This window comes from Vitis riparia, chromosome 5, assembly GCF_004353265.1.
Source record: "Vitis riparia cultivar Riparia Gloire de Montpellier isolate 1030 chromosome 5, EGFV_Vit.rip_1.0, whole genome shotgun sequence".
Lineage (NCBI taxonomy): Eukaryota > Viridiplantae > Streptophyta > Magnoliopsida > Vitales > Vitaceae > Vitis > Vitis riparia.
This window is the reverse complement of record NC_048435.1, coordinates 14249717-14277401: the sequence shown is the minus strand read 5'-3', so window position 1 is coordinate 14277401 and position 27685 is coordinate 14249717. Positions and strand designations below refer to the sequence as shown.

Genomic DNA, 27685 nt, shown 5'->3' with positions numbered 1-27685 from the left:
CCGGAGGGGTAACAAGTTTGATAATAATACCTCAGCTTTTCAGTGCTCCAAGGTGTTGAATTATATACTGAAGCACTTGAAAACAAAAATGCTTTTAACAAAGCCTGATTCATTTTAAACATAGAAAGAAGTATATGCCCATTAAGGGAGCATTGATTGCTGGAACCTCATTTCTGCCTTGAACTCCTTTTTGGGCAGGAGAAGGCACAAGAATGGCAGTTCAAAAGTGCTCTTTTCTCCTCCTCCCTTTCCACATATAAACAATGAACATCTTCATGCTTTATGAATACTCCTTTCAGAATGTAAGTGTGGCATTGTAATTTCCATTTGGCCATTTCTACCAACACCACACTTGTCAACAATCCTTCCCTAAAACAAACAAACAACACAACACAACACAACAATTTTCAGACAATGTAGTGTTCTCTGAAAGCATCCCTTTTTAACTGTTTCTTCAAACACCGTTTGTTTCCAAGTGTAAAACCAAACAGGTTTAGAAATTCTCTCTTCTTTAGCAACACTGGAACAGGTTATTTCAACTGTTTTCTGTTTTTTCTCGTCTCCAACAGAAAGATTAATGTGAGACATACCCAAACAACCCATTTATTTTTCACAAGTGTTCAAAAAATTATTCCCAACATAGTAATAATAACAATAATAACAATAATAATAATAATAATAATAAGTATTATGTACAACCTAAAACTGCCTCATATTACTTTTATTCATCCATTATTTCATTGTCTCCTGACTTTATCCAACTAGATATGTACAAGCACGGGAACTGAATCAATACAAGTACAGAGTAAATGCAGCTCAAGATGCAATGTACTTGGCTGCCACTATTGTCTAAGAGATTACCCAGCTAATAAGAAAGACAAGAATCAAGATAAACCAACTTCCTGAGGGGTAGCTACCTGGCTAGAACTCTTCACAAACTATGCTGCTCATTAACTTTACAACTGCAATCCTACCATCTCCTGTTAATGATTAAGTCGCAACTTCATCCAGTCTCAATGATAGACATGCTGTTTGAAGGCTCAGGTAAGGCTCTCCAGAGGAGTTCTACAGCACAGTTTGTATGTCCACAGAAATTAATGTCAAGAAAAATGACTGTAGAATACTAATACAACCAAAGCCCATGTAAGTGAACTCCCAAGTAACAAAAAGAAACAGAATGCTCAAGTGCTAACCATCTTTCTTGTAAATGATTCCAAGTACAAGAAAGTTCTCAAGCATTTAAGGTAGTCAACACAACACAACCAGCTCTGTTGGTGTATAAGTAATAGTTTTACCTGATTTAAGTGCTTTGATGCACTCCTAAGGATGTACTTCGCCAGCGCCTTTTCTTTGACATAACCTGAAAAAATAAGCTCTGGCTGATTAGCAACAATTATAACATTTAAATTGACAATAAAACCATCAAAACTAAAAACCATTAGGAAAGGAGACGGTGATTCTAACTTCCTGTCGCACCAAAGTCCTTCCAACACTTAACAAGGCTAACAACTTGCATGACTTGCAAACTTAACTTTACTGTCTAATTTGTCTTAGAAGTAAATCCATCTAACATTTCTTAGCTTCCAGTTATGAAAACTACATCTTGTCACATGGATGATTGGGATGCAAAAAAGAAGTGGTCAAGGAAGAATCTGAATGCCCACAGAAAAGGGAAGATAACTCTGAGTAATTTTACTTCATCTAGACAAAGTGGATTTACTAACTATGACCTGAAAATAAGTGAAACTAAATAACAAGATACCAATTGTTCTTTTCATTTCTTATATAGACCCAAAACTTCTAAACCAGAAACTTACACAATAAGTACAAAATTACATGGTACATAAAACCAACAAGAAGCTTAACAGGAAGCTTAATAAGGTTCTGTATAACTCCAAAATAAAAAAGAAACCAGTGGGTTCCGCAGGGAGATTGAGACAACATGACTAGAGTGCACCAAAATGTAGTCCCCAAAAAATCAACCCCAGGTTGAAATTCCCTAACCTGAATCCTTATCAGAAATGGAATCTGCCCAAATTAAGTCAACAGCAGTTTGACCTCAACAGATGGGGAAAAAAAAACCCTTTGCCTTTGCTTCTTGCCATTTAAAATTATGTTTTAAGCCTAAAGCAATTGATTATGTTCAATTGGGCTTCGGCAAGTTTCAAAACCACCCAGCCCATTTACTAGGAAATAGGACAGGAAACAGCCCACAACCTAATTACATTGAAAAGATCTTCAGAAATATTAACAATATATAAACACAACCTATTGGATTAATTTGATGCATATAATTTTTTATATCATGTTAAAAGTTGTCAAAAATATCTCATAACATATAAAATAGAAAATACAAATTGAATTTGCTAGGCTTGGGTGTCAAAGGACAGCTTTGCTGTCCACACTTCTTTTCTTATTTTAGCCCACAATTGTTTCCTTATTTCTCCATTTATTATTCTGTACAGTTAGCATACATTATTTGATAGATTATAGTTTACATGTATAGGGTTAGAATCATGCGAGAATTTATTTGCTTTTATTTGCTTTCCATGTATAGCATCCTTGTAAAGTCTATATATAATATACAAAACTCAAGGCCAAGGTATTTGGCCATTCACACAATATTTTGACATTGGGAACTAACTGGAAAAATCCACCAGTTGGGTCAAACAAAGGCAACCGTTTCAGGGGGTTTGGCAGTTCCTCCAAGTCTGAACTGTACTACCTCTTAATTATTTTAAGGTCCTATCATCAGAATTCATCCTGTATACTAAATGGACGGCCAAATAATGTTTTAGTGATGTAGAGGTTTCTGCCAAAGGATGTTTCAGGTCCTTCCACTTCATCAAAGATAGAGTTCTTCACCAGAATGGCAATTTGGAATAAGATATCAACAATTAACGAGCAAATGCAGATGGTGCACCAGACTGAACAGGTGTTACAAGCACAAGAAGGAAAAGGAGGGTGATTGCACAATCATGTCTGACTTATAATCTTATGCATTTTGTTGGCAAATGGTGTGTGGAATATTGTTAAGATGGCATTGGAAGTCTGTCAGAAAAGGCAGGAAGAAAGCATGAAGAACAGCCATACTGTGCTTGCTATGGTGCTTATGGAAGGAATAATATTTGAGGATTGTACATGGGGGTTGCAACCCCATGGAAGAAACCGAAGGACCTTGCTCTATGATTCCTGTGCTTGTCGACTGTGTCCTCTATTGATGATACAGTCTACCTTTTTATTTAATAGGTCTGGGAGTGCTTTAATTGGAGGGTAGCCTTTTTATTTCCTTTATACTTGGATTTGTGCCCCCCTTCTGGTGTTGTTGAATTTGCTTAACATAAAAGAAAGAGTACAAATAAAGTTAATCAAGATAGAGTTCGATTCCAATCAACTAGTTTACAATGCTAAAGCCACATCTTCTTTCAAGTGAAAAAACATCATCAGTCAATACGGATGTTTTCTCCCTGATGCCCTTAACTACTAATATCTCTTTAAATCTTCACAACTTTCTAGGATAAGATCCTAGCATCTTGAAATCCATGAAAAGTGAAGCACATCTATGTATTGGTAAGGGTGGTTTAGTTACAGCAAAGAAATGTATCAGAGGTGCTTAATGAGGGTAAAGGTGCTGGTATTGCATCCAAGAAACCTAAGAAGACATTGGATTTGATACCAACATTTTGAATTCCATGAAAAGAGGGGAAATATATATATATATATATATATATATATATATATATATATATATATATATATATATATATTGGTCAAAGTGGTTTAGGGTAATGCACTCATTTTCCCAAATATCAAGTTTTTCTTATATTTCTGATTCATACAGTTGCATTACAAACAGTAGGGCTTGGAGAAACAGCTGTGACTACAATCATTTTAATTTTACATGCATGAATGCAAATAAAGGTTGTTAATTGTGAACAATAAGGTCAACGACAATTGAGCATAAATTTCAAGTGAAGAAAATGAGGCAGTTATTCAAAGTTAGGCAGAAGATTTAACCAACATCATTTCTTGTCTATTAAAGGAAAAATGAGAAGTTGTGAAGAATAAAAGGATGAAATGCTTCAGGACATATAACCATTATAAAGAAATGTCCAAACAACTCTATAATTGTTTAAATCAATCTAGCCCCCACAAGTATCCCTTCTATAACATCAAATGGAGAATGTATAGCAAACATTTCCATATGCTGAAATGAAAAATTTGCAGAAATTTCATCCAGATTTTATCAATTAGGCTAAAGCCCACTGGGGCACTCTACTGAGTGAAAAAGCCTCCACTGAGCTGTGTTACCTAGACTAGAGTACAAGCGTGCAGTGTTGGTATGTTTACATGTCAAGGCTTCAGATTTGTTCATTCCCAAGATCTTATGGCGCGTGGACACAATTAAATAACTCAATTTCCAATTTTTTCTTATTCTAAGTCTTAGGTCAAATTGAAGCAAAAAACCATGGTAGGATGTCCAGTATGAGTTCAAGGTTACATAGAATGAACTAGGAATCTTTCTTTTTCTATTTTTAACACACCTGCTGGACACATATCCATATCCAGAAACCTTGTCATGACCCATGTCATATCATGTCTGACACACAAACTTCATATGGTTTGAAGCATCCATGTAACATCGACATTGAAACATCAACCTGTCATCTCCTGCATAAGAGGGCAGAAAGAATATATTTGGCTACAAGATCTAGCTCACTGCTGAGTTTAATATGCACTAAAATGACTAAATGCACTAAAATGCAGTTCAAGAATGATCTCATGGAAATTTGGCCCTATCAAAATCATCTGAAGATAAATTTCAAATCGAGAAACAAGAATTAGATATAGGCATATATGCTACTTTATACATTTGATATACATGCATAAAGTGATTAATAAAAACTCTTAACACCGCACCTTAGAAGATGGAGGAGGCAAAGAAGCCTGGCGTACAGCCTTCCCAGGTTCAGTTAGCTGCCGAATCTCTCTAAGCTGGCTTGCTATATCCTCCAAAAGTTGCAATTGAATATTTTCCCTCTCCTTATGCTCCACAGAGAAGTTGAGCTTCTCTCTTCCTTCTTGCACAATCCTCAACCTTTCTCGGAGCCTCTCAACTTCAGTTTCAATCTTCAACCTTTCATTATCAACTGAAGAGATAGAATGTCTCCGCATATCAGAAAGCAAAGCTTTTCCTCGTGAACCACCCAGTGGTGGCAACCCATTAGTTATGTCTGAAAAGCTTTGGTCATTATTTGTTTCACTTTCCAATGTGCTCATCATCGGAAAATCACAAACAATACCAATCCTTTGAATCAGAGAAGCTTCAACAGGGGGGTCAAGTTTTGCAGGAATATCTGGAGTCTGTTCAATTTTGCTTTCATTTGCCTCATTACACAGATTAGATTCATGATCAATGACATGAACATCATGAACACGAGGCTCAATATCAAATGCTGAGCAACAGTGATCTTTGCTTTCGTGATCTGCAGTCTTTCCGAGCTTGTCCAGATCTTCACCATCATGTGGAACATGCATCTCAGCTTCAGCATGAGTTTTGGTTGTCTTTGATATAATTCCTTGAAATAATTTGATTTCATCACTTTGTTTTTGGTCTTCACCTATTGGGGCACTAGCTTTCTCAAGAGAAGAATTTTCTTGAGAACTGCTTGACCTATATAACTGTGAACATGCCCCTAGTTTCTGCACCCCTCTTTTCTGAGCACATTGATTCTCATCCACTGGTAACATTCCCTTCTCTTGAAACTCTTCATTGCACTTACCATTAAGTCCTGATTTATGTGAATGGTGTTTGCCAACGTTTGGCTTCACATGAATCTCCCCTCCTTTTGACAAGTCTGCATCTTCTTCCCAATCAGGAATAGGTAATTCTTTACTAAAAGCAAGGGTAGGATATTTCATCTCTATAGATGTTGATTCATAAACAGAACATCTATCTGCATCTTTTACCTTTTCCTCTTTATCAATAGATTCACTAATCCGCCGCAGCATCAATACTGGGTCCTCACTTAAATAAAGAGAAGAAATGGGCCTCTGTTCTGGTGTATCAACTATATCATGCGTATTACCTTCTACTAGATCATTTTCAGAGAACATCATTTGCCTATAGGCTTCAACTTCCTTCTCCAAGAAATGTTTCTCCCTTTCTCTCCTTAGAAGAATTTCTTTCAGAAGGTTCATTTCTTCAGCATCATAAGCAGATTTTTCTTCTATAATTCTCTGAAATTGCCGAGCTTCCATTTCTATTGATGCCTTTTCCTCTTGGATACGCAATATCATAGCCATAGCCTCATCTGCAGCAGTTGCAGCAGCGCTTCTCTCTTTCTCGAGCTCATGGTACAGAGCAGCACGAGCAGCATGCTCTTCTTCAAGGGCTTGTTCCAAGACTTTAACTGTATTTTCTGTGTTACTATTAAATGATAGCTTTCCTCGTGCATTGCAGTTCACCTCTTCAGCAGATGATGCATCCTTCTCTGAGGGCCTATCTTCATCAATGTGTTCATTCAACTTAATGCCATGTAGGGCTCTTTCTCCCAAATCAATAAGAATGGGAACCAACTCATCTAAAAGCACATACCATTAACAGCAGCATTAGAATACATCATCAGAAATAAGAGAGAGAGAGATAGAGAAAGCATGCACTTATACATTAGAAGCCTCCACATAAGGTATAGCATATCAACACAAAATTAAAAACCATTGTCATTTAAAACATTGTTTTTGAAAAGCGTCCAAGGTTTACTTCTTGAGACCTCATAAAAAATAATTCAAGGTTCAAACAGAGATCATACATTGGAAGCCTCCATGTAAGGTGTAAAATATCAACCCAAAAGTCAAAATAATTTTAGTTTAAAACATTGTTTTGAAAAGCATCCAAGGCTTACTTCATGAGAGCTCAAAGAAATGATTCAAGGCAAGAGAGGGAGGGAGGGAGGGAGAGAGAGAGATCCATGAAAGGTACGACATATCAACCCACAATTAAAAATAATTCTTGTTCAAAATATTGTTTTAAAAAGCATCTAAGGATTACTTCTTAATACCTTAACGAAGATAGGCCTCAAGAAGTAAGCCTGAGGTGCTTGTCAAAACAATGTTTTGACTATGAATATTTTAAATTTTGGGTTGATACTCAAAGAATATGATTAAGAAGAAAATGATACAAGGCTCAAGAGAGAGAGAGAGAGAGAGAGAGAGCCAAAATTAAAGATAATCGTTGCTCAACATTGTTGTGAAAAGCATCTAAGGCTCACTTCTTGAGGCCACAAAGAAAATGACTAAGGCTCAAACTGTCTATCTTGACGTCAGCAGCACATAATGCACTAATCTGCTACCATCAAGTTTTCAAGTATCTAAGGGTCACTTCTTGAAAAAGGCCTCATGGAAAATGATTCAAGGCTCAAGCTAAGGTCAACATAACTTTGAAGTGAAAGTGAGAGTCACTTTAACCTACCTCCTCCAGACCTATTCTTGAGGCAAAATCCATCGTCCATTCACCAAATCTGTGATTCATTTTCCAAGAGTTCTAGAGTACCCATGGAGGCTACCCATGCCTATTTCTTGTGGATATTGAACAGGGAACCATCAGGTAGCATTCAAATTTTCAAATGCATTAGCCAAGAATGTGCAAGGGAATAGTGATCATATACCACCTCTCTCATTGATATCCTTACTAAGTATATTTCCCAACCATTTTTACTCTCAAATTCCATAATATTAACCATACAAGTTCTTAAACCCTCACCCTCTAAGGTAGCCTCATTGGTCATGACGAACAATTGGAAGTGTGGTCCTAGTAAGTCACACATGATCCTGATTTTGAATCCTGCCACTAATGATACCCTGCATTTACCTGGTATTGGTTGTTGTGGGGTGGTTAGCACCCCAAGGTTTGGGTCCCCATGGAGTGTTCTAAGGGCTTGGTGATAGAAGGTTCCTCGGTTATATATATATATATATATAAGGTTCTTAAACCCTCTGTAGTAAAAACTTGGTCATTGCTTCTAAGCAATTATAGTCATTTGTATTTTATTTCTGTTTTATTTCTAAGTAAGCACACACACAGAGTCTTAAATCTGACCAGTTGCATCTGGTTAAAAATTAGACTAATTGGCTAAAAATCTAGAGAGCGAAAGGTATACTTGCCCTGAAAACCATCCTCCCCACCGGAAGCATCAGGGACCAAGGTTTTTCCAACAAATGCCTCACCTGTTTCACTGACACTAGAAGGAGCCCGAAGACCACTTGGTGCATCCAAGCGTGGAGGATCAAATGATGAAACTGAAGAAAACTTCCCATGATCAACTGCACTTCTCCGACGGCGCCGAACACCTGTTTTGGGCCTCTGATTGCTAACCCTTTTCCCCTTCGTATCGGACTTTCCTTCTTTCAAAGCCGGCGTGTTCATCACTCCACAGGATCCATTTCTTGAAATTGAGTCTTTCCCAGCTATATCAGGGGATCTCATCACATCCCAAAACGAGCTACACGAGGCTTCACCTTCCAATCCAACATCCCCATCATCACTGTTTCTCCCTTTCAGCAACTTCCAATTGGGATGGGGACTCCCTTCATTTGCCCGCACCGAATCAAAGGGGAATTTGCTCTTCACGCACAATTGAACGGAAGAGATCCTCTCAGTTGGGTAATCAACAAGAAACTTTTGCAAGCAATTGTCTCCATTTGGGTTGCCAAAGAAGCCGTTGCAAGGGCATGGCAAACACAAGCCAAAAAAGCTCAGAAACTTAGAGGCGAAAAAGGCAAGAGTTGATCCACACAGTAGAAGATAGGCTATAGCGAGATCAAGATAGGCGCCCACCAATCCACCAAAGGTCCACGAATGAATCTCCTGGCAAGCCATCCCCTGCCCCAAATCTTATTTCCAACCCTCCCTTGGGTCACGAACAAACTGCAGTGAAATAAAACAAATGGCCAGTCCGAATCAACCAAACCTCCTGGCTCCACAGCTCCACAGCTCCACAGCTCCACCCCCACTTACAAGCTTTCAGTTGGGGTAAAAGCAAAATTTCTTTCCCTGTTGTCAGAAACCAAAGAGGAAAGGAAATGAAAATTCCCGGGAAGGAAATGAAATTAAGGTGTAAGAACAGGACAAGAGGTTAATACCACGAAGGAAGGCCGCCGAGTGTTTGTTGAAAATTGAAATCACTCCCCTCCGATTCAATCCTTGTCACGTAAGCGCCCAGAAAGAGAGCGAGTTCGTCCATATGCCGTGCTTTATATTTCCCCCAGTCCATCCGACGTTGCATTTGGGGCCACCCACTTTGTAGTCAACATTCCTGATTCCAGTACCTCACGTCTCGACATCTCATAAAAGAATCAAAAAGTAAACAAGGTCGATCCACTATTCTAACGTAATTAAAATTAAATTTAACCATTTTACCAAATTTATATTTAAAATGAAAATTTTATTATCTATAGGAACCATATCATTAATTTAAGTTAAAATCTCAATTATCGACTCAGACTTTAGTTTAAAAAATCAAATCTTAATTATCATAACTTTATTTTTTTAACGTAGAACCTCAATTATCAATTAAAACTTTATTTTTATAAAAGGATAATATGACACCGATGGCCTAAAATACATACTTTTATGATCAAATAGGTAAAAGTGGGACTACTTAATGAAATGAGTTCCTACCAACCTAACTGATTAACACTCAAAAATACATCTTTTCTGCAGCAAAAATTATTTTTTAAAAAATTCTTTTGAGTATTAATATTAAACATGTTTTCTCAACTAAATACATTTTAAGTGCTCTTTTGGAGTTACTGTGTACATTTGAGTGTTTTAAAGCAACAACAAAGGAAATTCAAAAGTTTTTAAAAGAATTAGAAGAAAATGCATTTTTGAAAAGTTGGTGGAGGTTAAATGATATGTGAATTTTAACAAAGTTGAAAAAAAAGAGTGATAAAAAAAAAATGGAAAGTGGTGATAAGAGCTACACATAATGAGAGGAGTAAAAGGAAGCAATAATGGTAAGACGAAACCTGCTATCTAAATAGGCTGTCAAAATAGATACCAATGCTTGAGTATATCATTAAAAACTTTCTTTAACAAGGCAATTGTATGTCATCTTGTGTATGCCCACTTTTCTTTAGCTTTTTTTGAGTTTTTTATGTTAGTAGCTATATTTCTTGAATAAAAGGATCTTGAAATCCTCATGGGACATCTTGGATGCAAGAATGAAGGGCGAATTTGACCAAAAAATTGAAATTGTAAGGAGTTCTTGGGTGTTGATCATGTCCAACAAGTAAAATGTTTTGAAGTGGTAAAAGAGGTTAGACATGTTCATTCGAGTTGAAACAAATTTTGTTGGATTCTTTTCTTTCCAAACTTAAATCTAACCAACTTTTAGAATTTTTGGAGGTCATTTTCTTAAGGAATAAATTTAAGAAGCATAAGTGATATTTTAGCACATGTAATCACCATCAAGGGCACTACCAAGGGCCCCATATGGCCTCACCACTTGCGGCCACCCTTTTGGACTTAAAACTCATGTAATTGTAGCATATGAGAGGCCTTTTAATTGTCTTACAAAGAGGGAATGGGTTAGGCCAAAGTGGGGGACCAATTCCAACCCATTCTTGAGCCCTTAACTTGCATGGGAAAGGCTCTCTTATGAGGGAACTTTCGGGAAATGATTTAAAAGGGCAATGAGAAGCCCAAATTGAGAGGGGTTCATTCATCTTTGGTTTAGAGGATGATCATGAGGAGAATTGAAGAGGAGGAGTTCTTGGAAATCTTGATTCCACTTAGGTTCTTTAATTTTGCTTGTTATTATTTTCAAATTGTTTATCTTGTTTTTAGTCTTGGATTATTTTTTTTTTTCATCAAGAGCACAATTAAAACCATTAGTTTTGTTATTTGAATGTAATTTTAGATTTGATTTAAATATTTCAATGTTCAATTATTTATTTTGTTCATTTTTCTTTTAATTTGATGTAACTTCAATGAATTGGGAGTAATTATCTAGGTTGAGGAAAGGGACAGATGTCAGAAAAGTTGGTGCTAATAAGAGTTCAGACATCTTGGAATTAATTTGTAGTGATATTTGTGGTTCATTCCCTATGACTTCTTGGAATAGTCAATAGTATTCTATTACTTTCATAGACAATTGTTCTCGTTATAGGTATTAATACTTGACTCATAAGAAGTCTCAATCATTGGATGTTTTCAAATCCTATAAAGCCGAAGTTGAAAAGTAGCCTGGAAAGAAAATTAAAGCTATTAAATTTGACCATGGTGGTGAGTACTATGGTAGATATGATGGATCAGGTGAACATCGTCCAAAGCCTTTTGTAAGATATTTATAGGAATGTGACATCGTTCCTCAGTACACCATGTCAGGAACTCCAAGTCAAAATGGTGTAGCTAATAGACGAAATTGAACCCTAAAGGACATAGTTAGAAGTATGATAAATCATTCTTCTATGCCAGAATCGCTTTAGGGAGAAGCCTTAAAGACTACAATATATATCCTTAATCAAGTTCCAAATAAAGCAGTAGTTAAAACCACATATGATCTATGGACTAGAAAGAAGCCTAATATTATGCATCTTTATGTTTAGGGTTGTTTAGCTAAGCCAAGGCCATACAAGCCTAATAAACGAAAATTAGACTTAAGAATAGTACATTGCTATTTTGTTGGATACTCAAAGAGATTGAAGGGTTTCAAGTTTTATAATTCCTCAAGCATATCCTTTTTCGAGACAAGGAATGCAAAATTTATTGAGGATGTTGAATATAATGGGAGTGCTAGACTTAGGAACATTGTATTTGAATAGGAATATATCACTATTCCTATTATTGCAACTAATAATGAGCAAGTAATTGCACCTATCATTATGCAAGATGCAAATACGGATAATTAAGACGCTCTTGAGATATCTCTTGCTCATATTGAAGAATCACTCCCACTCATATAGAAGAACAACAACATCCTCAATTGGAGGTGCCATTGAGGAGATCCACTATGGAGAGGAAGTCAATGATTTCAAATGATTATATTATGTATCTCCAAGAACATGAGTTTGATATAGGATTGGAAGATGATCAAGTATCTTTTAATTAGGTCAAACAATGAGTAAAGTCCCAAAAAAGGATAGATGCCATGAAAAATGAGATGAAATCAATGGAAAACAATGACGTTTGGGATCTTATTGACTTGCCTAAAGGAGTAAAACCAATTGGTCGCAAATGGATTATTTCAAAACCAAACAAGATTCGAAAAGCAATTTTAAAATATATAAAGTGCGTCTAATCACCAAAGGTTTCACACAAAAGAAAGACATTGATTATAAAGAGACTTTATCTCCAATTTCAGCGAAAGACTTTTTAAAATCATTATGACATTTGTAACTCATTATGATTTAGAGTTACATCAAATGGATGTTAAGACTACGTTTCTCAATGGTGACATTGAAGAAACAATAAGCATGGTGCAACCAAAGAACTTTAAATTTAATGATTCAAAACATTTGGTGTGCAAATTAAAGAAGTTTATCTATGGTTTAAAGCAAGCATTTCGTTAATGGTATTGAAAGTGTGATCAAGTGATTTTGGTTTTAAGGAAAACACTGTTGATCAATGTATTTATCACAAGATCAGTGGGAGCAAATTTATTCTTTTGGTGTTATATGTTGATGATATTTTGCTAGCTAGCAACAATATAGGCTTATTGCATGAAATTAAGAGATTTTTAATCAAACAATTTTGAAATGAAAGATCTTGGTAATGCATATTTTATGTTAAACACACAGATTCATCGAGATTGTTCTCGTGGTATTTTTGGCTTATCACAAAAAGCATCTATTGATAAAATGCTTAGTAGATCTGGTATGAAAGATTGTGTGCCAGGAGATATGCCCATTGCTAGGGATGGAAAATTCAATTTGCTTCAATGCCCAAGGAATGAAATTGAGAAGAAAGTGATGGAGAGGATTTCTTATGCTTTAGCAGTAGGGAGTCTTATGTATGCTCAAGTTTGTACGTGTTTGGATATTGCATATATAGTTGGTATGCTTTGCAGATATTTAAGTAACCCAGGAATGGATCATTGGAGAGTAGTTAAGAGGGTTATGTGATATCTACAAAGAATAAAATATTTCATGCTCACATATTGGAGATCTGATCATTTAGAGATCATAGGGTATTCTGACTCCAATTTTTCTGGTTGCCTTGATAGCAGAAGATCCACTTCTGGCTATATTTTCATGTTGATTGGAGGAGCTATGTCATGGAAGAGTGTTAAGCAATTACTCATAGCTACTTCCACCATGGAAGTAGAATCTATAGCTTGTTATGAGGCATCAAATCAAGGAATATGGTTAGAAAATTTTATCACCGGACTACGTGTTGTTAATGGCATTGAGAGACCATTGAGGATAAAGTGTGGTAACAAAGTTGCAAAATTGTATTCTAAAAACAACAAAAGCTTGTCAAAATCAAAGCATATTGACTTTGTTGGGAACCTTGGATTACTCCGTTTCCATTCCTTGGATCTCAAGGAAGCATGTATCTATCCTTAGGGCTCTCTAGATCTAACCTAATGGAAAATAATGTCTTTAAAACCATTTTAGAATAAAGATCTAGAGATTTGAAACCCATACCTATGATCTGGATGTTCCTAGATCAAAATCCATTTGTTGAAGAACATGCCTAAAAAAACTGGAGTCTCTTTTCTCATGTTGCTACCAACATGCATGTCCCATGTGATTCTTGTGCACGTCCCATGCACTTCTCATGTACATGGCTTGTGCACGTCCCATGCGTTTCTTGTGCACGTGACCTGTGCACATTATATGTTGTAGCTTTTCATCCAAGGAGGTAAATCTCATGTGCCCAAGATCTTTTGCTTGATGACTAGAACCACGATATTGGCACTCCAAGGTGTGGCTTTAGAAGGGAGAAGGCTATGGCTCTCTCTCTTTTTGGAGGTGGAAGACAACTTTCACCAAAAGTCATTAGGAAACCCTAACCCATAAAGAGTTATTTATAGGGTTGCCCATTGGACTTAAGTAACTTAAGCCTATCAAAGCTTGGGTCACTTAATTTAGCCTAAAACATGCCCTAATTGATTAATTAACCACATAGGGTCATATAATTAATAAATTAGCCCAAACTAAAGACCTTGTTCACTATCCTTTATGCATCATTATGTAATTACCAAAATACCCTTATACACAAGAATGAACCTATTGCCAATCCAACCTTCATAAATGGAGTTATCATGTTATATGAGCTTAGAATGGGGACCACTAAGACCCATAAGAGTATTGACTCCCTCAAAATCCAATTATGAAGTTAATTCAACATTCCATTAAAGAGAATCAATTGTACTCCAATACCTTATGTAAATAACAACGAGATGAAGCTCTGGTTTTTAACTCACTATCCACTGCATACAGACTCCCCAAGAACTAGTATACGTAATCTAACAAGGTAATGCTATCACCTATCAAGATTGCCTCTCAAATCCTTAAGTTATAGATCACACTTATTATATGATCAACTAACGTACCTTAGCACCAAGGAGCATATGTCAAATTCCATTAAAGGAATTATTGTGGCCACATATTTCATGATCACATGTCTTGGATCCCCCAATAGGACACACTATCTCTATTCTATGAGATATAATAGTGCCTCTATTGAGAATTTCTGTTGCCACCAGTCCTCATCAATAGTGACTCAATCCATAGGTATATATGACCACTTTAGGGTCTATCCCATAGTGTGGACCCACATTTTTCACTTGCATTCCCACTCATTGGCAAGACTCACTTTAGTTTAATGAAAAAACCATATGTTTGTAAAAACTTGGAGTCGCCACTTACTTTTATTTATTTTTAAAGGAGAAATCAAATAAAAACAAAACCCTTAAAAGGACTTCTAATTTTTGGAAAAGTTGTTTGTGAAAAACCTGAGTCTAGGTCCAAGGATTAGGTTATCTATCGGGAAGGTACCTCCAAAGAGATAGCACCCTTCTAAGCCCTAATGAGGTCTCTATTAGCTGAGTTGAAAGAAATATGACAATTAGTTAGTTTATTGAGGATACCTAAGTTGATTAAGGTGATTCCGAAAGTCTGCTAACTTGAGCATTGTCGAACAAAGATTCAAACCATAATCATAAAGAAATGATAATATGCGTACCTGAATTGCAACTGAAGCTCTATCATAAGACACCAAAGTTAGTTCAAACAATAAGATATATATCATACAACATGCATTATATTCTATTCAAGAGACCAAGCACTGGTTAGAGTTATTTGAAACATAATTAAGCATGAGGATATTTTACACACAAAGCCTATCTATTTATAGAACTAAATGATAATAATAATAATAATAATAATAAATAAATAAATAAATAAATAAGGTGTACCTGGATAGTGAGCCAAGCATTTTCATGAAAAAAAAATTGGGTCAATTCACAAGTAATAAATAATAAACTTAAAATCAAGGGTTAACCCCGCAATATATAGAGTACATATCAGGAAATAAAGAATGACAAGAAATGAATACAAAGAAATGAAGTAAAAGAATTCACAAGGTATATACTATATTAAGATAAGAATTTTTATCTAAAGGATATTCAAATAAAGTGTATAATATATCTACAACACGAATCAATATTAAAAAAAACTCACAAGTATGCACTAAGGTGATTGGATTATTAAAATGATTGGAAGAGTAATTTGATTCCACAATATGACATATTATTGAAAGATTTCACAAGTGTTTATTTATGTAAAAAAAAAAAATATTCGAATACCAATTCAATAATTTTAACGAATTTGATTTATAAAAGAAAGTTTCAATTAATAAAAAATGCTTTAATTTCATTTGTAGAAAATACTTTTAAAAAGTTAATTTACAAGAAAATAATTTGTTACTTTTATCATAAAACAAATGATTTAATACAATTCTTATTCAAGTAAATGTTCCACTTTGGCTTTGTTAACAAGTGAATGATTTTTTTTTTTTAAATAATAATAAAACTTAATATATAAAAGATTATTTCATCATTTTTAAAATATTTTATAAATACAAACATATTTTATAATTTTATTTCATTTTTTAATTAAAAAAATGTTTTAAAACTTTATTTTGTTTACAAAAGGATGATTTTCGCAAGAGTTCAGTAAAAAAGCAAAGAATTTTACTTTTTTATTTTTTATTTAAACATAATCAATTTTAATAAACAAAATAAAAAATTATTTTATATTTTAATCCAAGAGAAAAACCAAATATTTAGGATACCACATTTCAATTTAAATATTACATTTTTTGTTCCAACAAAATTATTATAAACAATATCATTATTAATAGTTATGTATATTTATGCACATCATTTCCTCACTTTGCCATTACTTAAAGAATCTTTTGGAAAGGAGCTTAACTACACAATGCGATAAATGAATCAAAAAGCATTTCAAAACACTTATTACAAAGAAATTGATTTTTCATTCTTTACTTCCAGAAAACATGGTTTCATAATTATCCACTACACAAACTCCAAATGAATGCCACATCTCCACACACTCATTTCATTTCATTTTTCCTTTCTCAATAAACACCCAAACCACCAAATACGTACTCCATAATCGGCTACACCACCATTGATTTTTCCATTTTTCTCAATTCCATCCAAAACACACCACCATTAATCTTTATATTTCCACAACATTTGCATGAATCTCTACGTTAAATCCCATTATAGCCGGCCATGATCTCATTCTATTGATTTAAAAAAAAAAAAAAAAAAAACTAAAAAATGCCAATGGCATCACTCACATCATAACCAACCATATATTCACATTCATAATTAAAACATCAAAAGAAAATACCAGCCATATTTTCAATCACATTTACGTTTTGATTTCAGAAAAATTCAACTCAAAAACCACTCACAAAATTTATGGTCGGCCACCCATTTCTGCATTCACTTGCATTTTTAAATTAAACAAAATAAAATCAAAGAGCACTAACCTTGCTTACTTGCTTATGGCTACCCTAACTCAAGTTTCTTACCAGAATGTCTGTTAATCCTGCTCATTATTTTAGCTAATGTTACGACAATGTGAGAAGTGTGGCAATCAAGGACAGAGATATGGATAGAGACACCAAGTACCGAGTAAAGTGAAGCAGAGACTGCAATTGGATAAAGCTTAAAGGAGAATAAACAGTGAACCAAAGGGTCATGCAAGCAAAATTAAACTTTACATATATTATGATGTGTGCAAAGCTCACGACATGGAAAGGATATTAGTTGAGATGAAATCTGGAATGAGACAAATTGGTAGAAGTGAAATGAGGGATTTGGGGAAGCATAGAATTGAGAAAAATTAGAAGTGGTCAAGGCTTATTGACCATTATGCTATAAAATTAGAAAAATTATAACTAACGTTGTCTCATTTAGGCTATAAAACAAGCATATAATTGACAAATTAGAAGTGGTCCCTAATGGCCATACCCAAGCATGCAATAAATCACAAAAACAGTCAATGATAGGAATCTAGATAGGAGCAGGGGTTTTATAGCAATAAACCTACCTAAAAAAGGAAGCTAGCTAGTCAATCCATTTTCCCCCTCTTGCTTTGCCAAAACTTTTTTTTTTTTTTTTCATCTAGAATTTTCCCAGAAGAAAATTCTGGTGTTCTCTCACTTTTTTTTTTTTTTTTTTTGTCTCTGATTTCCTTTTTCTTTCCCTCTCAAAAATCAGAACCTCTCTGTTCCATAATCATTTTTTTTTTCATTCAAGGCTTTTTCCATCCCCTTTATGTCAAAATCTTTTTCTCCTAAAAATACCCCCTCTTTTCCCATGCAAGAAAAAAAAAAAAAAACCCTTCGAAACTCTCACCTCTACTCTTTCAAATTATGGCAGATCACACCTCCTCATGCCCACGTGCCCTTGCTTATTTCCTTTACTTGTTGCATGTCCATAACATGGACTTCACTTGCATCCTAAATACTAATAAAATATGAATTATGTCTTGTTGACTGCATGCATACTGAGAGGATTACCTGCACCCGAGTGGTTTTTTTTCCCGAAGTGGTAGTCCTTAATCTTCAATATATATAGTACTCAAATTTCATGCTAAATAAAATACAGTCGACAGTAGGTAAATTGAAAATCAAAACTAAACATCAAAATTATGCAATAAATAATAAAAACTAACTAAATAAGTAAATAAAAATAATAATAATAAATAAATAAATACATAAAGAAAATATAACCATAAATATCATGTTTGCAATCCAATGAATTTAAGATGTTCAACAAGCTCAATGGATAGTAATAAAAATAAAAATTTTAAAAATTAAAAAAACAATGTCAAATTCACACAAACCAAGATCAAAAGATTCATCCCAAGTAATTTATAAAAAAAAAAAACTAAAATCACACCAAAGTTTACTAACCTTCAAAATCAAGCAACCAAACTCAAGAACTAACCTAAGTGAACTAGGCTTATAAAAGCATCTGAATGAGATCTAACTTAAGCTCAAAAGGTAGTCAAATGATGACTACGTGTCAAGAGAGAAGTATAGGAAGGCACCTAGTGCCAAATGTGCAAAGATGACAAAATAAAGGGTCTACACATAGGTTAATGCCTCCTATTGACTTTGACACAAACTCAATATTCTCTCAAAGTTAAGAGTCCATGTGGTATGGTAACTTAATGAATTATAAAAATTGACAGCCTTACATCATGATTCATTGTAGGTCTTGTTTAGTGTGCATCACATACACTAGTGCACTCACCATGGGAAACTCATCCCTACGACCAAGACAAGTCATCCCTTCAATTAGGAGGTGACGCATTAGAGTCTCTACTAGATTGCTCAAATCCATGAACCAACTGTGGACAATTTATCTACTTATAAGGAACCCATGACTTATATCTTTTGTGTAACTCCTAATGCACACTAGTCATATACAATATAAGAGACATAGGTTCAATGATCAAATCAATGTCAATACACTAAAAAGATAAAAAAAAGTGACAGTTAAGTGTAACTTTGTTACATCATATCTTACTTTTAGAGGCTCAATCCCAATAAACTTATGGTTTCTGGTTGTTAGGGAAAGAGTTCAAAGTCTTCAAGTGTCCATTGAACATATTAGTACAAACTTCATGATTGCAGATCCACTTACTAAGGGTTTACCACCTAAAGTGTTTCATGGGTGTGGTTCATCTTAGTGATATGCTAGTTGTTGGCATCTTAGATCTAAGCAATGGAATCAATATCAATTTTTTGTTTAAATGATATTTTAGGGTTAAAGAACTAACCTTTAGGTTTGAATGTTCCCAAACCTTAAAATCCAAGTGTTGAAGATGGCCTTGAAGTTGTTGGAAGTCTCATAAACCCACGATCTTCCGCCCGATGGCTCAACCTTGCTCTTGGCACACTTTCAATTGGAAGGAAAAGAGGATGAAAGTTATGGTTCTCTTTCTCTTTGGATGGTGGAAGACAGAAGTTATGGAAACCTTAATCCCTAAGGGGTATTTTTATAAGGTCCCTAATTGGGCTTAAGTGACTTGAGCCCACATGAGCTTGAGTCACTTAATCTAGCCTAAAATGGGTTCTAATTGATTAATTAACCCAATAGGGCTTACTAATTAATCAATTAGCCCAATCAGAGACTTTGTTTACTTATCCTTGTGCAACCTTGTGTAATTACCAAAATGCCCTTATGCACAAAAGTGAACCTAGAGTCAATCTAACCTTCATAATCCATGCCAACAAGGTATATGAGCTCAAAGCGGGGACCACTATGACCCATAGGAGTATCGACTCTCTTAGAATCCAATTCTGAAGTTGATTCAACATCCCACTACAAAGAATCAACTAAACTCTAGTATTCTATGTAAATAACAACAACACACTACATGCTTGGGTCTATGACCTACTATCCATTGTGTTCAGTCTCCCCATGAGCTGGTGTCCATAGTTTAACAAGGTGAAAGCTATCCTCCTATTGTGTATTCAATTGATGTCTTAGTTCTCAAAGAGCCTATGTCAAGTTTCACTAAAGGAACTACTATGGTCATAGTTTCCATGAACACACCTCCTTAGGATCACCCAAGATGACACATTGTCTCAATCCTATGAGATATCATGGCTTTATTGAGAATGCCTATTGCTACTAACTTCCATCAATAGTGACCCAATCTATAAAGAATATATGATTAGCTTACGATCTCACCCGTCGGTCAAAGTCATTGCTAACTTTAGCATAAACTCAATATTCTCTCAAGGTTGAGAGACAACACAATAAAACAGGTTGGTGAGGTTATGACTACTTGACAGCCTTCAGTCATGACTCACTGTAGGTCTTGTCTAGTGTGCAACCATACAAACTAATGCACTCACCATGGGAAACCTATCCCGATAGCCAAGACCAACCATCCCTCCAATTAGGAGGTGGTGCATTACAACCTGTAATGGGTTGTCTAGACCCATGAACTGGTTGTGAACAAGTCATCTATTTGCAAGGAACCTGTGACTTAAATCTTCTATGCAACTCCTAATGCACCTAATTCACATACAATGCAAAAGATGCAAACAAGAATGCTCATAAAGTTTAATACATGGAATAAGGATAGATAAAAGTGAAACTAGAACATCATTAAATAAAAAACAAATTCCAAATTTATTACATCATGTTATGCTTTTAAGGGTTCTATCATAACACTAGTATAGTGGGAGTTTGTTAGTTGATGTTCATTTCTTATTGATATGTTTTTCTAATCAGACTTAAGTATTGTTCTTTCTTTATTGAAAACTCTTAAATAAATTTATATTCTTTCAATTGTAGTTTTCCATAAAGTTTGAAAGTGTGTTGTTTAATTCTTTTGAGTTATAAAGTTGGACTAGTTGGAAATAGGCATGTTAAGGGATCACATTGTATGAAATTTCCATGTTACACATCCACACTTGATTTATGTCATTGATTATGTTGATATATGTGACCATTGATGAGTCTAGTTATGAAATACGTAATAAAGATGACTTTGATCCTATACTGGTGTAATGGATGGACTGGATTGTTTAAAGATGTTACTTGGTGAAGATAGAAAATATTGAGCTCATAAAGTTGTTTAATAATGTACAATTGTTAATTGACATGTGTGGCCCAAGTGGGAGATCATTAGGAAATTATTAAAGTGGGTCTACATATGTTGATTAATCATAAATTATTAGCTATCATTTTTGTTTGACTCATCAAATAAGTGTTTTTTTTTTTAAAATTGGGCTTACACATCTCGTTAAGTGTGGGCTTTAGAGTGTAGATCACTTTATTTTATTTTATTTTATTTTTATGATGGGTCAAAAATAAAATATAAATATAAATATAAATAGGTTGAGGTCCCGAGTCTAAACAATTTTTTTTTTTAGAGAATTTACTCATGTCCTATTGTTCAGTGAAATAAGGCTTTTATCTCTAGAGAAGAAAGGTTTAGACATGAAAGACTAAAACCCCATTCCATTGCATCACAATGGATCCAAGTACGCTTCCGGCTTATTTTTCTTAATGATTTAACATGATCTGATTTTAGGTTTTAACATGATCTTATTGTTTTTAGCCTATTAATATGAGATCTTGAATGGGTTATAATATGAGATCTGACATTTAGGTACTTTTACAAGTAGTTTGGGTAATCCCTATAAGGTTGTCAAAGACCAGGGATCAAAATTTCCATTTATATCGATGAAATATCACTAATGTATTGCATATCGACAGTCACCGAAATGATATGGGGTAGTGATATATCGAGAAGGAGAAATTTCAGGAAATATTGCCATGTTTCTTCGATATATCAGTGACATATCGACATTTGCCAATAAATTGATGACATCATGAATTAATCAATGCGAGATGGAATTAATCGCCGATTTTTATGGAAAAATCGATCGAATTTTTTTTTTCTTTTCAAAAATCATAAACTGGGTTAACCTACTAGCCCAACCCACATTTTTACATAACTGAATTGCCAGCCCAGCACACTTTGCGTGCTTAGGAGTGTCCCATGACTCCTATGCTTAATAAACTTTTCTAGTGTCATAAATTATTGATATGGGAGACCTCACGGTCAGAAATTCTCCCACTACAAGCCGACCAACCATGCCATACTATAGACCCTCCATTTTGTCCATTTAACACATATCTTTAAGTGCTCTTTCAATACTCCATAGTAGTCTCTTGGTGGCCCATGGCTACTCATACAACTTATCTTTTTTGAGCCACCTCAGAAACTTTAGTTGAGGGATTAATCTGACCCCTCATGGTGAACTTGGCAGCCCCCAATTTAGTCTAGATTTCCTTCACCTACATGCACTTTAGGTTAAACTCATTAAGGTACAACCTTAGGCCCATCCAGTTTCACCTAAGCCCACTTAGGTTCACTTTGGCCTGCTTAGACTCACCTAGGCACACTTATTCCACTTAGTTTACCCTAAGTCACTTATACACTTCTAGACTCATTCCTTTCTTGCATGATTCGCATAGTCGCATGACCTGCATGGCCCGCATGGCCTTCACAATTTGTCGATGTAGGATTGGTCACATTGTTGTCTTATTTGGGATTCATCAGAAACTGTACCCGGTCTGATCAATCACAACAGTTCAGTATAGTCTTTGGTGTACAATGCATGTGCATGAACGGTAAAGTCTTTGTCCCATTTGGTTTTCATAATAGACCTCACCTGGTTAGATAGGTCTCGACTATTTAGTTTTGGTTTCGACGTAGACCAGATCTATACGATCTATCACGTTGTTATCCTATCTTGTTTTTATCACAGATAGGACCCGATCCGATCAGTCATGGAAGCTTAGTTTTGTTTTTGGCATGGACCGCATCTATACAATCAGTCACGTAGTTGTTTTATCTAGTTTTTATCTTATTCGACACCCGATTTGATCAGTCATGACAATTCAATATCATTTCCGTATAAACTGCACCTATACGATCTATCACATCATTGTCTTGTCTAGTTTTCATCATAGATCATACTCGGTTAGATAGGTCCCTATAGTTCAATTTCAATTTCGGCATAAACCAAACCTATGCGATTGGTCACGTCATTGTCTTGTCTGGTTTTCGTCACAGATGGGACATGGTTAGATATGTCACAACAACTCCGTTTCATTTTCGGCATAGATCGCATCTGTACAATTAGTCATGTAGTTGTCATATTTGGTTTGCATCACAATTGGCACCTAATCTGATCAGTAATGATAAACCATTATTGTTTTCGGTGTAAACCGCACCTATAAGATCAGTCATGTTGTTGTCCTATTTGGTTTTTTTCACAGATGACACTCCATCCGATCGGTCATGACAACTCAATTTCATTTTTAGTTTAGACTACACTTGTATGATCAGTCACGACGTAGTCCTATCTGGTTTTCATCATAAGTCGCATCCGGTCAGATAGGTCCCGACAGTTCAGTTTCGTTTTGGATGTAGACTGCATCATATGATTGGTCATGTCATTGTCTTGTCTAGTTTTCATCATAGACCACACCTAGTCTAATAGGTCTAGACAATTTAGTTTTGATTTCAACGTAGATTAGACATATAGATTGGTTACGTCGTTGTGCTATCTGGTTCTCATCATAGAACGCACTCGGTCCAATCAAACAGAGAAGTTCAATTTTATTTTTGGCGTAGATCGCACCTATACGATCGGTTATGTTGTTATCCTGTGTGGTTTTCATCATAGACTCCGATCAGATAAGTCTTTATAGTTCAGTTTCGGTTTCGACGTAGACCAAATCTATATGATCGGTCACACCATTGTCCTATTTGGTTTTCGTCAGAGATTGTACCTAGTCCAATCGGTCATGACAACACAGTTTTGTTTTCGGTGTAGACCACATTTATATGATCAATCACTTAGTTGTCCTATTTGGTTTTCGTCGCAGATGGCACTTGGTCCAATATGTCACAACAATTCAGTTTCATTTTCAACATAGACCCCACCTGTCCAATCGGTTACATAATTGTCCTGTCTAGTTTTCATCACATACCAAAGTCAGATAGGTATCGAAAGTTGAGTTTCAATTTCAACGTAGGCCAGACCTGTATGATAGGTCATGTCGTTGTCTCGTCTGGTTTTCGACATAGACCGGACCTGGTTTAATCGATCACGGGAGCTTAGTTTCATTTTTTACGTAGACCATTTCTCTACGATTAGTCACGTAGTTGTCTATTCTAGTTTTCATCATAGTCAACATCTTATCCAATCAGTCTCATCAATTTAGTATTGTTTTCAACGTAGGCTACACCTATTCATTCAGTCACACCATTGTCCTATTTGGTTTTCGTCAATGACTACACCCGATCGAATTGGTCACAACAACTTAGTTTCATTTTCGGCGTATACTGCACTTGTACGATCGATCATGTTGTTGTTATGTCTGGTTTTTGTCACAAACTACACCCAATCCGATCGGTCATAACTACTTAGTCTCGTTTTCGGTGAAGTCTTGTACTATCGGTCATGTCGTTGTCTTGTCTAGTTTTCTTCATAGACCGCACCCAGCCCTATTGGTCAAGACAACTCAGTTTCATTTTTTTAGCGTAGACCACACCTATATGATTGGTCACTGTGCTTTCCTATCTGGTTTTCATCACAGACTGCACCTTTGGTGAGATAGGTCTTGACAATTGAGTTTTGGTTTCAATGTAGACCAGACCTCTATGAGTAGACACATTGTTGTCCTATCTGGTTTTCATCATAGGCCAGACTCAGTCTAGTCAATCATGGCAACTCAGTTTCGTTTTCAGTGTAGACTGTCTCTATATGATTAGTCACGTAGTTATCCTATCTGGTTTTCATATCATATCGTACCTGATTTGATATGTTGGGCAACTCAGTTTCGTTTTTCGGCATAGACCACATCTGTACAATAAGTCACATAGTTGTCTCATCTGGTTTTCGTCACAATCAACATTCGATTTGATTGGCCATGATAGTTTAGTATCGTTTTCGATGTAAAGTGTACCTACATGATTGGTCACGCCGTTGTCTTATATGGTTTTCATCACAAATGGCACTCGATCTTATCAAACACGACAACTCAGGTTCTTTTTTGCGTAAACCGCATCCAGTTGAATAGGTTCTGACAATTGAGTTTTGGTTTATGTGTAGACCAGACCTATACAATCGATCACGTCATTGTCTTGTAAACCAAACCTATACATGATTGGTTACAAATAGAACCTAGTTCAATTGGTCACAGAAGCTCTATTTTGTTTTTTACATCAGTTGCATTTGTATGATCAATCACATAGTATTCCTATCTAGTTTTCATCATAGTCAACACTCGATTCAATTGGTCATGATAATTAAATATCATTTTGGCATAGTATACAATCAATCACATAGTTTTTTTATTTGTTTTTCCTCATAGTTGACACCCAATTTGATTGGTCACAATAGCTCAGTGTCATTTTTGGCGTAGATCGAACTTATAAGATTGTTCACATCATTGTGTTGTTTGGTTTTCGTCACAATCTCCACTCGATTCGATTGGTCATGATAGTTCAGTATCATTTTCGATGTAGACTGGACCAATATGATCAATTACGTCATTGTTCTCTCTAGTATTTATCACAGATTGCACTCGATCTAATCGGTCATGACAGTTCAATATCATATTTGATGTAGAACACACCTGTACAATCAATCACATCATTGTCTTGTCTTGTTGTCATCATAGACCGCACATGGTCAGATAGGTCTCAATAGTTCAGTTTTGATTTCAACTTAGACAAGACCTATACGATCGCTCACGTCGTTGTCCTGTCTAATTTTTGTCACAGATTAGACTCAATTCGGTCCATCACAACAACTCAATTTCAATTTTGGCGTAGACCACATCTAAACAATCAGTCATGTAGTTATCCTATCTAGTTTCCGTCACAGTCGCAGTAGATACCCAATCGATCAGTCATGAAAGTTCAATATCGTTTTTGACGTAGATTGCACCTATACAATTGGTCACATTGTTTTCTTTTCTCGTTTTTGTCATAGACGACACCTGATCTGATCAGTCATGAAAGTTCAATATCATTTTTGGCATAGACCACACATGTTCGTCTGATCACGTCATTGTCCTGTCTTGTTTTTGTCACACACCACACTCAATTGGTCAATCATGAAAGCTTAGTTTCATTTTTGACATAGACTATACCTATACGATCGGTCACGTTGTTATCCTGTCTGGTTTTCCTCACAAACCACACCTAATTAGATAGGTCCTGATAGTTTAGTTTATGTTTCAGCTTAGACCAGACCTATACAATTGGTCACATCATTGCCTTGTTTGGTTTCCCTCATAGACCGCACCTAGTCAGATAGGTCCCAATAATTCAATTTTGATTTCAGCGTAGATCACATCTATACGACAAGTCATATAGCTTTCTTACCTAGTTTTCATCATGGTCGACACCCGATTTGATTAGTCATGACAATTCAGTATTGTTTTTAGCGTAGATTAGACCTATACAATCAGTCACATCATTGTTTTCTTTGGTTTTCATCTCAAACTGCACCTATTTAGGTCAATCACAACACTTCAATATCATTTACGACATAGACCGCACCTATACGATCAATCACATCGTTGTCCTATCTGGTTTTCAATATAAATCGCACTCAGTTGAATAAATCTTGATAATTTAGTTTCAGTTTTGACGTAGACTAAACCTATACAATCCATCACGTTGTTGTCTTGTTTGGTTTTTGTCACATACTGCACCTGGTCTGATAGATCACAACACTTCAATATCGTTTCCAGCATATACCACATCTATACGATCGGTCACATCATTGTCCGTGAGAAAATAAAGACTAATCTTAAAAGGGAAAACACCTAAGAAGAAGAGGAGTGAATTAGGTTTAAAAATAAAAATAAAAATTCAAACATAATAAATTCAAGCAAAAGAATGAAAAATATAAAGAGATAAGTTTAGAGACAGTAACATCAAATTCTATAGTGGTTTGACACACCTTGCCTACGTCCACTCTCCTCAAGCTTCTAATCAGGTGAGGGTTTCACTATACTTGAAGCTTCAACCAAGCTTCTAACACCTTTACACTTGGATTCCGATTCAAATGGGCTCTTACACAATCTCTTCAAGTCTCTACTCACTTGAAGCTTCTAACACTCAAATAAAAAAATTAAATCTCTCAACCTAGCTTAACAAAGGATCAAATACAGCTCAAATGCTAGGATGAATAACAAGGGTGCACTAAGGAATATGCAAGTGGAGGTTTAATGCACCAAAGAAAGAATAAGAGCTTTTGAGGCAAGAACAAGTAGGTAAACAAATAAATGCATTTATTCTTATGCTCATAAATGAATTTAAGCTCTCAATTTATAGGTTTCTACCCTCAAAATCCAAAATGCTAAAAAGCAAGCTTGACCGGTTGATTAGCCATTGGGCTATAAATGCATGGTAGATGATCGTTAGGCCTCTACCAAGACTCAATCGGACCTCGACTGGGAAGGCATGGCCATCGATCAGGAATGAAAGGCTACTGCAAGAAAGAGAAGATTTTTGCATCTCTCAATCGGACCTCGATCGAGAAGGTATAACCAATTGACCGATACCCTAGCCAATTGAG

The 27685-nt window shown here is 35.5% G+C and overlaps 1 protein-coding gene across 3 annotated transcripts; it reads right to left on the bottom strand.

Annotated features, from left to right (window-relative positions):
• Positions 1-646: 646 nt before the first annotated feature.
• Positions 647-9253, bottom strand: LOC117914581 (myosin-binding protein 3). 3 transcript variants are annotated; one of them, XM_034829963.1, is made up of 6 exons: positions 9142-9253; positions 8164-9052; positions 4921-6584; positions 4545-4671; positions 1296-1360; positions 647-1065 (listed from the first exon to the last, which is right to left on the bottom strand). In XM_034829963.1, the coding sequence occupies exons 2-4, from the start codon at positions 8876-8878 to the stop codon at positions 4657-4659; spliced, it is 2394 nt and encodes a 797-aa protein (XP_034685854.1). In that variant the 5' UTR covers positions 8879-9052; positions 9142-9253; the 3' UTR covers positions 647-1065; positions 1296-1360; positions 4545-4656. The 3 variants fall into 3 exon arrangements, with proteins under 3 accessions (XP_034685854.1, XP_034685853.1, XP_034685855.1); XM_034829962.1 differs by lacking the exon at positions 4545-4671 and having other exon boundaries at positions 9142-9252; XM_034829964.1 differs by lacking the exon at positions 4545-4671 and having other exon boundaries at positions 8227-9052; positions 9142-9252.
• Between the last annotated feature and the right edge of the window lie 18432 nt (positions 9254-27685).